The sequence below is a fragment of the Sardina pilchardus genome, chromosome 8 (assembly GCF_963854185.1).
Source record: "Sardina pilchardus chromosome 8, fSarPil1.1, whole genome shotgun sequence".
NCBI lineage: Eukaryota > Metazoa > Chordata > Actinopteri > Clupeiformes > Clupeidae > Sardina > Sardina pilchardus.
The window spans coordinates 30,592,418-30,605,119 of record NC_085001.1 but is presented as its reverse complement, the minus strand read 5'-3'; the positions used below and the strand labels follow the sequence as shown (position 1 = coordinate 30,605,119).

At 44.4% G+C, this 12,702-nt stretch overlaps 1 protein-coding gene across 3 annotated transcripts in view; it reads right to left on the bottom strand.

The window, feature by feature from the left end:
- Positions 1 to 533: 533 nt before the first annotated feature.
- The window catches only part of LOC134089193 (ras-specific guanine nucleotide-releasing factor RalGPS1), a 175,439-nt gene continuing 163,270 nt past the window's right edge, over positions 534 to 12,702 (bottom strand). For all 3 annotated transcript variants that reach the window (XM_062543549.1, XM_062543550.1, XM_062543548.1), the window contains 4 exons: positions 12,648 to 12,702; positions 12,042 to 12,147; positions 2,224 to 2,315; positions 534 to 2,043 (listed from right to left, as the gene is read on the bottom strand). The exon at positions 12,648 to 12,702 is cut by the window's right edge and continues 38 nt beyond it. In XM_062543549.1, the coding sequence (XP_062399533.1) occupies positions 2,014 to 2,043; positions 2,224 to 2,315; positions 12,042 to 12,147; positions 12,648 to 12,702 (283 nt within the window). In that variant the 3' untranslated portion in view covers positions 534 to 2,013. The remainder of the gene's footprint in view (positions 2,044 to 2,223; positions 2,316 to 12,041; positions 12,148 to 12,647) is intronic.

The window sequence follows — 12,702 nt, the reverse complement described above, 5'->3', positions numbered from 1 at the left end:
ACCACATTCACTCACACACTCTACCATGGGTATTGGATAGCTCCTAGATCAGCAGTGAAGTTATTGTGATCTGGGATTTACCTTTGGAACAGATCACCAGCTGAATGTGGGAGACCTACAGAAGCAACACGGCACAATCAACAGATTAGTTCAGTGGCTTATCCAGCTCTGTCTGATGGTGTAGTTCAGTGACTTATCCAGCTTTGTCTACAGGTGTTTTCTAACACAGTTTGAGAGGAGAAGTCTATTAGGTTGATTGACAGCTGTTAAAGTCACCCTACTGCTGTTTTGTCTTCATTTAAACGGGCCTCACTATTACTGTTTTTGTGATAATTAGAGGCTAATATTGAAGCATTTTAGCCCAGTTCCTTCGCATAGCACCTCGTGGTCGTGGTGTTGTTGGCTTATACCGCCATGGCAATGTCTCACATCACCTCCATGGTATTCTACTGTGTGTGTGTGTGTGTGTGTGTGTGACTAAATACACCCTTTCCAAACTCTAAGTGGTTAAGGATCAACACATAACAACAAGCTGAAATGTGAGGTCACCCATTTATGGTAGATAATACAGCATTCATGACACATGTGGTATTAAAAAACAAACAAATAAACAAACAAACCCAAATCACACAGGCAGACTGTTCCGCAGTCCATCTCTGGTCCAGTTTCAAACGACACTTTTGAGATTACACACACACCATACAGGGCCATACAGGTTTCATACAGGAGTTATGTATAGTGCACCAGTGACCAAACTGTCCCAACCTGTGTGTGTGTGTGTGTGTGTGTGTGTGTGGGCGTGGGTGTGTGTGTGCGCGTGCGTGTCTGTGTCTGTGTGGGTACAGGAGGATATTTGTGTAAATACTTGGTGTAGGTGGAGTGCAGGTACACTTCTCACTCTTGTGAGGTCATACTGTATTACAGTTCTGAAGAACAAAAGCTGATGATTTATTTACAATTACAAAACTCAGTCTTTCACATCTGTATGGCTCATTACACTTTCACACTTCACAATGCTACTGTGTGTGTGTGTGTGTGTGTGTGTGTGTGTGTGTGTGTGTAGAAAGTACTGGATATGATAGGAACACTACACTACAACTTCATCAACAGTTAGACCACCATAAATACTATCAAGTCCAGGACACAAATACTAAACATTGGAAAACAGTCAGTCTCAGTCACACACTTAAACCAGCAGATGCTGTCATTTACACACACATGTGGCTTCAGTGTTCTTGTCATGTGAGATCAGATGTGTGTGTGTGTGTGTGTGAGAGAGAGAGAGAGTGAGAGAGAGAGAGAGAGAGAGAGAGAGAGAGAGAGAGTAATGGGTAATGGGTAAGATGATTCAGTCTGTGTGTGTTTGCGCAAACATCACCACAATGTGTGTGTGTGTGTGTGTGTGTGTGTGTGTGTGTGCAGACACAACCATTCAATATTTAAGATGAATATCTGAATAACATGAACACATCAGTTGGCACTTGTTTTACAAGAAATATTAAATTAAACAACACTTGGAATGATATGTACAGTTTATTTACAATCATGCTTGATGTGGCAGTGTGTGTGTGTGTGTGTGTGTGTGTGTGTGTGTGTAATGTACACAGGAGTCTCCAGGGCTGTATGCTAGTATGCACATCAACTGGGCATGCTCACACTCGCGCGCACACACACACACACACACACACACACACACACACACACACACACACACACACACACACACACACACACACACACACACACACACACACACACACACACACCAGCTTGCCCAGCGAGAGAGACACACTGCACTCCTCCATGTCCAGGAGCTGGGAAAGGCCAGCTGGGATGCCTCAGCCTCGGGTCCAGAGTCCCAGTGTCCTCTTGGCTTTGTAGAACAAAGGCAGGACCTCTCACCAGAATACAAGGCCCCAAGGGCCACCCACCGCAGAGTGGATCCTCCTCATCACTGCTGTTACTGCTGATGGAGGCTGATGTGTCATGCTCAATAGCACCCTCTTCTGGCAGCTACTCAAATGACATGAGGTTGGCAGGGGCCTGAAGGCAAGAAGCACATCAAGACGAGTAGCTCAGTACATTTCTACAGGTATGCACTTTTACACTTTGTGCAGATATTTGCACTTTTACATTTTACATGTTGTGCAGATATTCATATGTGATTGTATGTGTGTGAGTATGGAGCTGAAGTGTGTGTGTGTGTGTGTGTGTGTGTGTTACCTGAGGACGGCTGCTCCGACAGGCCTCCTCCAGGTGCTTGTGCCAGATGATGGCAGAGAACCGTGACCCGGTTTGGAACTTGTAAACATTTCCTGTAGAACACACGTGCCATCAGCTGGGACAGTGCAATCCCTTTAACCACCATCCCTTTAATCGCCATCCCTTTACCCGCCATCCCTTTACAGTTTTTTCAATCGTTTACACACAATTTTGAAAACAGGGCTCTTTTTTTCTAAACACTTCACACAATTAACCAAACACCACACACAATTAGCAGAACACAACAGGTTGTTAGCAAAATGGAATATTTCTGTCAAAACAATAAACAAATTGATAAAAAACCTTATACTGTATCATATCACTAACACATTCTTTGAATGATTCTACACTGTCTCCATCTTCTACACACCAACACAATAAATTCAAAACACATCTGTAAAAACCCTCTTCTAATACATGTATATGGATCTTATTCAGACATATTGTTTGAGAGCATTAGGATAATTTAGATGACAAAAATATTTTGATGAACCCTCATCAAGCAATGCACAAAACTGATGCTGCAGACAATATTCATTTCTTTCACTGTACCATTATGTTCAGTTACAGTGACAAGACAATCAACAAAAAATGGCAAAATTATAGTTCTTACTACTGTAAAGTGTAGAAAAATAAAAATCTGTACACAAATAAAAAGTACTGTACACTTACAGTCACTGAAGAAAAACTAAAGCAACAATACAAACAAGTAACAACAATACGTAATACTCTAATCATCTCTCTGTCTAGCTGGATCAGGCCATAAGAGTTCATCCACATCACAGGCTATGGGTGCCTCTCATTTGGGCTTTTATACATCCTCCCTCGCTCCTCGGGCCTCGATCCTCACTGATCGATAATAAAGAATGATGGGGCGAAAACAATGGGATAGTCTATCCAGTGTTAGTTATAGATCAGTGGGAACGCCCCTCGAGGATCGAGCATCGAGGATGTTGTGAAGCACCTTATGTCTTCGTTGGCAAGGCAAGACTGCATAACACACCTGAGTGCTGCGTTTTCAATTTTGCACATATGTGCTTACACACCAGGGGGGTATTTCACAAAACCAAGATAGGGGATTTAGACAGGCTTACTGGGTTATCCTGGATGAACATAGCCTTGACTTGGTTTCACAGAAGAGATCACATATAAGTTACCATGGGAATTTATACTTGGAAGCTAGCCTGCTCCCGACCAGGCTAACAGCCAAGCTAAGTTAATTCTAATGGTAATTACATTATCTGATTGGTTCTGCTAGCTGTCATTCAAATCAGACCTCCATGCGATTTTTTCAAAGAGCTGTATTCCATTTATATATTATTTGCTACTTGCATTTACTCGCAAAACACAGCAGAATGTCTGCCTAATACCATATGGATGTTATTTAAATTATGGTGGCCTTATAATTAATAACATACTCGTTGTTTGCTTATTTTTTGACGGACGTTTGATGAATAGCCTAGTAGTTTATTGGAAGTGGAGGGGACATTTTTCAAAGGTGTTTTCAACTAATTCGACAAATTAAGATATATATAGTCATACTGTGTGCATCTTTGCGGTGGCAAAGCGCTTTCTTAATGACGTTGCGTGCCGAGACAAGGAAGCTCTCACACGTGGGTGCATACGTACATTTGCATTCACTTGGTCTGCCACACCTACTCCCGCTATGTAACAGAAATAATCATGATTCCCATCCAAAAAAGTACAACTTTACCTCGTTGTTAGTCTATATCAAAAGCGGTTGTTCACTTTGTGTGCAAGACGCTATTTTTCGCGTCTTTTTTATTCCAACCGTGAGTTATTTGGGGGAGAAACGAGAACGCGCACACATACCGAATAACTTACACCTGGCTTGACCTAGCCGCCTCAACTCATCTGCGCTCAGCATTAGTGAAACGTGTTTTGCATGTTTACTTTGACCAGGCTTGGTCAACCGCGTGTGTCGTCACTTATCTTGGATCTACTTACTCTGGTTTTGTGAAATAGGCCCCAGAGGGGTATTTCACAAAAGCAGAATTAAGACATCCGAGATAATCGATAAAGCCAGGTTTGACATAGCGTTCTCTAGTCATCCTTGCTAAACTCGTTTCACTAACGCCAATCCAGGATGAACAGGAGCGTCTATGTCAAGCCAAGTGTAAGTTATTCGGGATGTGTGCGCGTTCTCGTTTCTCCACCAAATAACTCACGGTTGGAATAAAAAAGACGCAGAAAATAGCGTCTTGCACACAAAGTTAACAACCGCTTTTGATATAGACAACAACGAGGTAAAGTTTTACTTTTTTGGATGGGGAATCATGATTATTTCTGTTACATAGCGGGAGTAGGTGTGGCAGACCAACTGAATGCAAATTTACGTATGTACCCACGTGTGAGAGCTTCCTTGTCTCAGCACGCAACGTCATTAAGAAAGCGCTTGCCTCCGCAAAGATGCACAAAGTATGACTATATAGGCTACTTTATTCTGTCTTTAAACCAAATTAGTTGAAAACACCTTCGAAATATGTCCCCTCCACTTCCAATCAACTACTACAGTAGGCTATTCATCAAACGTCAGTCAAAAAAGATGCAAACAACGATTTTGTAATTAATTATAAGGCCACCATAATTTAAATGATATCTAAATGGTATTGGGCAGACATTCTGTTGTGTTTTGCGAGTAAATGCAAGTAGCAAATAGTATATAAATGGAATACAGCTCTTTCAAAAATCACATGCAGGTCTGATTTGAATGACAGCTAGCTGAACCAATCAGATAATGTAATTACCATTAGAATTAACTTATCTTGGCTGTTAGCCTGGTCGGGAGCAGGCTAGCTTCAGAGAATAAATTCCCATGGCAACTTATGTAGCATCTCTTTTGTGAAACCGAGTCGAGGGTAAATTCATCCAGGATAACCAAAAAAACCCGGCTTAATCCCTTATCTAGGTTTTGTGAAATACCCCTCTGGTGGATGTGATTATTCAATTTGTTTACAGTTTTTTCCAATCGCATACACACTAAAATTAAGGTTATCAGACAGTTAACAATACTTAACACTTAAGAAGCAAAACACCTGCGCAGAGTAGTACAACATTAAGCACAAATTCAGCTTCACACTTTTTGCAAAACATTACACACAGTGAATGTCAAAACGTAAAACACATTTTAACACCTTAGACACAGATAAAGATTGTTAGGTACTTCCTTCTCATTACAAAGCCCTGGCTTGCCAATGACCACACTAATGAACAAATTGAATAATCACATCTACCAGGTGTGTAAGCACACATGTGCAAAATTGAAAACGCAGCACTCAGGTGTGTTATGCGCGATCCTCGAGGGGCGTTCCCACTGATCTATAACTAACACTGGATAGACTATCCCATTGTTTTTCGCCCCATTATTCTTTATGTCGATCAGTGAGGATCGAGGCCCGAGGAACGAGGGAGGATGTATAAAAGCCCAAATGAGAGGCACCCATAGCCTGTGGTGTGGATGAACTCTCATGGCTTGATCCAGCTAGACGGAGAGATGATTAGAGTGTTACGTATTGTTGTTACTTGTTTGTATTGTTGCTTCAGTTTTTCTTCAGTGACTGTAAGTGTACAGTACTTTTTACTTTTGTGTACACATTTTTATTTTTCTACATTTTACAGTTGTAAGAACTATAATTTTGCCATTTTCTGTTGATTGACAGTCACTGTAACTGAACATACTGTATGGTACAGTGAATGAAATGAATATTGTCTGCAGCATCAGTTTTGTGCATTGCATATGTCAGATCCATATATTGGAAGAGGGTTTTTACAGATGTGTTTTGAATTTATTGTGTTGGTGTGTATAAGATAGTGACAGTGTGGAATCATTCAAAGAATGTGTTAGTGATATGAGAACAGTATAAGGTTTTATCAATGTGTTTATTGTTTTGACAGAAATATTTCATTTTGCTAACAATCTGTTATGTTCTGCTGATTGGGTGATGTGTTTGTTTAATTGTGTGATGTGTTTAGACAAAAAGAGCCCTGTTTTCAAAATTGTGTGTAAACGATTGGAAAAAACTGTATTAGTGTGGTCATTGGCAAGCCAGGGCTTTGTAATGAGAAGGAAGTACCTTACAATCTTTATCTGTGTCTAAGGTGTGAAAATGTGTTTTACGTTTTAACATTCACTGGCCCTCATTTATCAACCGAGCGTAGAAACCAGCGTACATCTGAGCGCAGAAATCATCTATACGATGGGGCTCACGTGTGATTCATCACTTTCATATCACTCCAATTCCAGCGTAAGAATAAACGTGTGTTGATAAATGTGGCGGCTGGAAACAAGCGTGATTTATATCACGCCCCTATATTATGCTCGTTTTAATTACCTCGCCCCTAGAATTTACGACATGAAGGTGCATTATACGTCCAAAAGAGATCATTAGTGATCTCGAGCCACAGTCACGTCCAGCTGAACCTTGTTCATTTTGACAGCTAGAAGCTGTCGTCAAGGAAGGCGGGAAACTAGAGCGATTTAAGCGCAACAGACTTTATTTTCACAGAGAGAACGCATCATACTATAAATACATTCATTCCAAAACCATACGACACTGAAATTTGCCCTTTGAAAGTAATTTAAAATATATAATTCATAAATGTTGAGTTTGCCAAAGAGAAAGTAGTATCATCTTCTATGGCTATTCTAAGCCATCAAATGTGTCAATATAATATGCTACATTACAGCAAATAGGCTGCACATGTACAGGAAAGATGTTATGTCCGAGATAGTCCATAAATTCAACTCATCAACTTTGTAATCCATCGGCGATTTACTGCTGCACAGTGCTATGCCGCCTGAAAAACTTGCGTATGCGAGTTCAGACTAGATGTGAGATTTGAACGTATAGCACCGATCACGTTCACATTGATAAATGGCATACTTTGCGTGGAAACAAGCGTACGCCTGTTTTTGGTCGTACACACGTTTCATAAATGAGGGCCAGTGTATGTAATGTTTTGCAAAAAGTGTGAAGTTGAATTTGTGCTTACTGTTGTACTACCCTGCGCAGTTATTTTGCTTCTTAAGTGTTAAGTTTGGCTAACTGTCTGATCATCTTAATTTTAGTCTGTAAACGATTGGAAAAAACTGTAACTGCCATCCCTTTACCCTCCATCCCTTTGCCACCATCCCTTTACCCTCCATCCCTTTACCCTCCATCCCTTTACACACCATCCCTTTACACACCATCCCTTTAACCACCATCCCATTACACACCATCCCTTTACCCTCCATCCCTTTACACACCATCCCTTTACACACCATCCCATTACACACCATCCCATTAACCACCATCCCATTACACACCATCCCTTTACACACCATCCCTTTACACACCATCCCTAAAAACTACATCCAGAGAATGTCTAATAAGGGGAGAACAACCACTCGCTGAATACTTCCGCATGGTACCTCAACTAGAGGGCGATCGCGAGCAAGTGGAGAATGAATGGAGGTGAATGGAGTTTCTCCTAAAATCCACTTTTCTCTGGATATATTTTTTTTGTGTAGAAATCGGAATATTGCATGTGAAAGGGGGGTCAAGGAAAATATACACGACTGAGTATTAGATTTTTTAAGTCCCTTAATTGCTCTAAAAAGCCTTTCAAACGTGTCAATGACGTCATTCATTAGCAGGGTGCTAGTGTGTTATGGGCAACAACGACCAAGCCTGTGAGAAACCAAAGGGCCATGAGTAATTGTTCATTCAACTTTCGACCTATAACCCATATTGAGCTTGCAGAAACTAAAATCCAATCTTCGATTTTTTAATGACAATCAGGTGAAACAGACCAATTTAGCCGTCTAGCCCCATAGACCCCCATTGTTTGATCACTTGCTCGTGATCGCCCCTAGTGGAACTGCAACAGGAACTGCAGGTACAATGGAGTTAATAGCAAGTGGACCTGCTCTCCATTAATGGGCTCTGCTACATCCCTTTCCACACCATGCCTTTACCCACCATCCCTTTAACAGTCATCCCTTTAACTACCACCATCTCTTTAACACTAGAAGCGCCGTGCCGTTCTGACCCACTTATACCTAGAAGTGCCACACCCCGGTCATCAAACCGCTTTGACTTCCTTCTAGAAGCGCCGTGCTGTGAACTACTTAAAACGCGGCTGAGGCGGCAAAAAGACCACTGAGTCCTCAGACCGGGAAGCTGTTACTTACACATAATGATAGCTAGATGGCGCTTCGTGCATGAATCAAATCGCTTGGTCACGTTAGGTTATTTATATAACCCCGGTTCTCTGATAACAGAGTGAGGTATCTCACTATGGTAGACGCCCTCTGGCGTGACCAACCACGGAAGCACCAAATACACCACGTCTGTCGCAGACAGACCAATCACAGCTGTGATACGGAGGCCCGCCCTCTGTATTTATACCACAGTATCACCAGCTATTTGCCATTCACAGCATGCGCTCTACCCTGTGCATGACTGCAAGAAGGGAAGTGTGGTGAGATACCTCACTCTGTTATCAGAGAACCGGGTTATGTAAATAACCAAACGTTCTCTTTCAAACATTCGTTCGGTATTTCACTATATCGGCAACTCCCGGATTGCATGCTCGCAACAGACGTGACATGCCCACATGTAAAACACAGACACTGAACACTATTCAAGTTTCGTGTACTGGTCAGACAACACGAGCACCAACACTGAGGACTGCTTGCGCTAGTGAGGGCGCAGTAACATCCAATCGATAAAACCTCATAAAAGTATGGGGATTATCCCAACAGGCAGCTGCACAAATATCACAGACTGATATTCCTCTAAATAGCGCTCAGGATGTAGCCATACCCCTTGTAGAGTGCGCTCTGAGACGCTCAGGGAGCGGCAAGCCCCTAGTTTCGTACGCTAAACCAATAGCCTCCACCAACCAGTGAGATAAACGCTGGGCTGAGTCCCCGATGTGAAGTGACCCATGACACGAACAGCTGATTACTCTTTCTAAGAGTCTTTGTCCTGTCCACGTAAATGCGTAACGCACAAACCGGGCACAGACAGTGGAGTCTCGCCTCCTCCGAGGAGAAGGGAGGCGGATGAAACGCGTCCAGGTCAAAAGAATTACATCTGTAAGATGAATCAACGACCTTCGGGACGAAAGCGGGGTTGGGCTGTAGAACCACTTTATTAAATAAAGGGTTAAACTGCAAGCAGGAGGGATGCACTGACAGGGCTCGTAATTCCCCCACTCGCTTAGCTGACACGAGTGCTAGCAAGAGAACAGTCTGGAGCGTGAGCAGCTTCGACTCAATTCCGTCCATAGGTTCGAAGGCAGGTCCCAAGACGGGAAAAGACGTTCCGTCGCTGGGCGCAGACGGCGTGCCCCCTTCATAAAGCGACACACCAGAGGGTGCTTGCCCACTGACGTCTTGTCAAACCCAACGTGACAAGCGGAGATAGCTGCTAAATATACTTTAATTGTGGAGAAGGCCTTACCCTTATCCAACAATGACTGCAAAAAGCACATCACATTAGCAACATTGCACTGGAAGGGCACAATATGCTTGTCACTGCACCACTTTTCAAACACATGCCACTTGTTGTCATATAGGGTGCGTGTGGAGGGTGCTCGAGTGCTTTGAATGGTGCCGATCACGTTATCAGGGAGGCCAATCACATTCAAGTTGAACCGCTCAGGGGCCAGACCCAGAGAGCCAGCCGGTCGGGCTGGGGATGAAATATCTGACCTCGCGCTTGGGAGAGAAGGTCCCGCTGCAGAGGGAGCTGGCACGGTTCTCCTTGGCGGAGCTGCGTTATCTCTGATAGCCACATCCTCCCTGGCCAGAGGGGGGCCACGAGGAGCAGTGACAGAGATGAGACTCATTGGAGGGAACGCGTAAAGCAGCACGTTTGGCCACGCGCATCTGTGTCCGCTAGAGAGAAGTAGAGGGGACAGTGCGCGCTTTCGTGCGAGGCGAAGAGATCTACGGCAATTTTGCCGAACCTCTCCCAAATCATCTCGACTACCTGAGGGTGAAGCCTCCACTGTCCGTAGAGAGGGTTCCCCCTGGAGAGTAAGTACGCTCCCGTGTTCAGGACTCCCGGGACGCGTGTGGCGCTTATCGAGGCAAGATGCGCGCTGCACCACAGCACAAGTCCGCGTGCCAGCCTGTGAAGCTGTAGGGAGCACGTACGGCCCTGTCTGTTGATGTAAGCGACCACGGTTGTGTTGTCCGACCTGATCAAAACATGACAGTTGCGGATGAAAGGGAGAAAGTGTTTTAACGCCAAAATCACCGCCAGTAGCTCCAGGGCGTTTATGTGGTGGCTGTGGAGGTGCAGAGGCCAGACTCCGTTTGCTGTTCTGCCTTCGTACACCGCCCCCCAGCCTGTCAGGGAAGCGTCTGTCGTTATCACTTTCCTCAGAGACACCATTCCCAGGGGGGCTCCCGTGAGAAAGGCCAGTCAATCTTAAGCTTTGCTGCGGCTCTTCTGCAGACCTCGAGGAGGCTGAAATCCACCTGTTCGGGGCTGCCGCTAGCAGCGCTAGCTGGCCTGCTAGCCTGGGTCGGCGGGAGAACGCCATCCTCCTCATCGTCCTCGTTCTCACCGAGGAGATGCGCGTACGCCTCATCATCATCGTCCTCCTCCGCTCCATTCTGACCCTCGTCCAACAACTGGTCGTCGAACAAAGGAGGCAGGGGAGAGTTAACACAAAGTCCGCCCAGGAGCCGCCCAGTAAAGCAGAGGCGGATGGCCTCTGCTCGCTCGGTTGGGCAGCTGAGAGGCATGGGTCGTCCTTCGACGTCGACGCCACTCGAAGGCGCCTTTCCAGGATCCGCTGCTGCATGCCCCTGCAATTGGTACAGACCTCTGGGTCGACCAGAGACTGCTGAGCGTGCTTCACCCCCACGCAAGCAATGCACAAGGGATGGGGGTCCTTCCCCGATATCTTAAATCCACAATTGGAGGGGCAGGAGCGGGGTCCAGGGGAAGCGGCGCCAGCCCCCGGAGGGCTAGCAGCAGAGCTAGCGTTAGCTATAGCCTGAGCCATAGTCAATTCGAGAGTTCGCCTCGGCGCGTTAACTTCGAAAATATTCCCTTTAAGCGACAGAAGAATTCGCTTGATGCGAGCAGCTCGCCTTGACGCGTTAGCTTGAAAAGGGACAGAATGAACTTTATCCTTGAGAAATCCCTGCATTCAACGACCAGCCTTGACGGTAGTCTGCAAACGAAGAGCAGAGACTTCGGTGCAAAGTAGTTTTCACGGGGAAGAGTGCAAGAATGGCAAATAGCTGGTGATACTGTGGTATAAATACAGAGGGCAGGCCTCCGTATCACAGCTGTGATTGGTCTGTCTGCGACAGACGTGGTGTAATTGGTGCTTCCGTGGTTGGTCACGCCAGAGGGCGTCTACCATATTGAGATACCGAACGAATGTTTGAAAGAGAACTAATTAAACTAATTTCAGCTGAAAATATTTTTTACACACGTATGCCTAATAGAACAACGTCGCAATGCATAACAATACCTTTTCCAAAACAAACTTGCATTTTTACCTCCATAGACTATGCCAGATATAAAGTGTAGATCAACTAAGAAGCCCAAATTTGATGATTCGTTACCCCCATGTAAATGAAAAATAGTTATTAAAATAAATCACATGTATAATACATTTTGCACATATATATAAAACTATATGTTTTATAGTAAAATATTATTCTCATACCCGACTGGCAGGAAACTTATAGGAGGGAGCCCTTGCGAGTGTCAAGTATATTTACCAGTATCAGGTTTTATTACCTTTATCAGGGTCATTCAACTGGAAAATGTTGGGATGGTCAGGATCGTCTGGGAGCACAGCTATCCACCCGGTCAGAGTGATCTTCTTACAGGGTGTGGACTTGTACTGCAGTCAAAACAGGAGCAAGACACAGAGTAAATTCATGCAGCGCTGACTTATCAAATGAGGAGCGTGACATAAGGCGGCTTTCCACCGAAAGCGAACCTGATGTTGAACTGGTGCCGTTCGAAAGTCTTTGAACCGTGGTGCTATCTAGTGAACCAGCCCGCATATCCACCAGTTCTGAACTGAACTAAGGATGCGTCATCAACAATAGACCTCTGAAGTTCGCCTACAAAAAGGATACAAAGCTGCCATCTTTGCCCATATAAGGCGATCCGGGAGTTAATTGAAGCTAACTGCCAATGGCAAGTTGCATTGTAAGTTAGCTCTGGGCTAGCAAAGATCAAAATGTGCCAAAATATACCAAGCTCAATGTATAAGAACTGTATGCTGTGCCTAGCTGAATGTTTGTAAATTATGTATCTATAAGTACTGTATAGCTGCCTAGCTGAATGTATGTACAGTATGTATAAGTGCTGCTTGTATGTCCCCTCCATACTCACGTGTCTCCTCTCACTGGCCCTCAGGGCTTTCGCTCCGAAGTAGACGAGCGTGGTG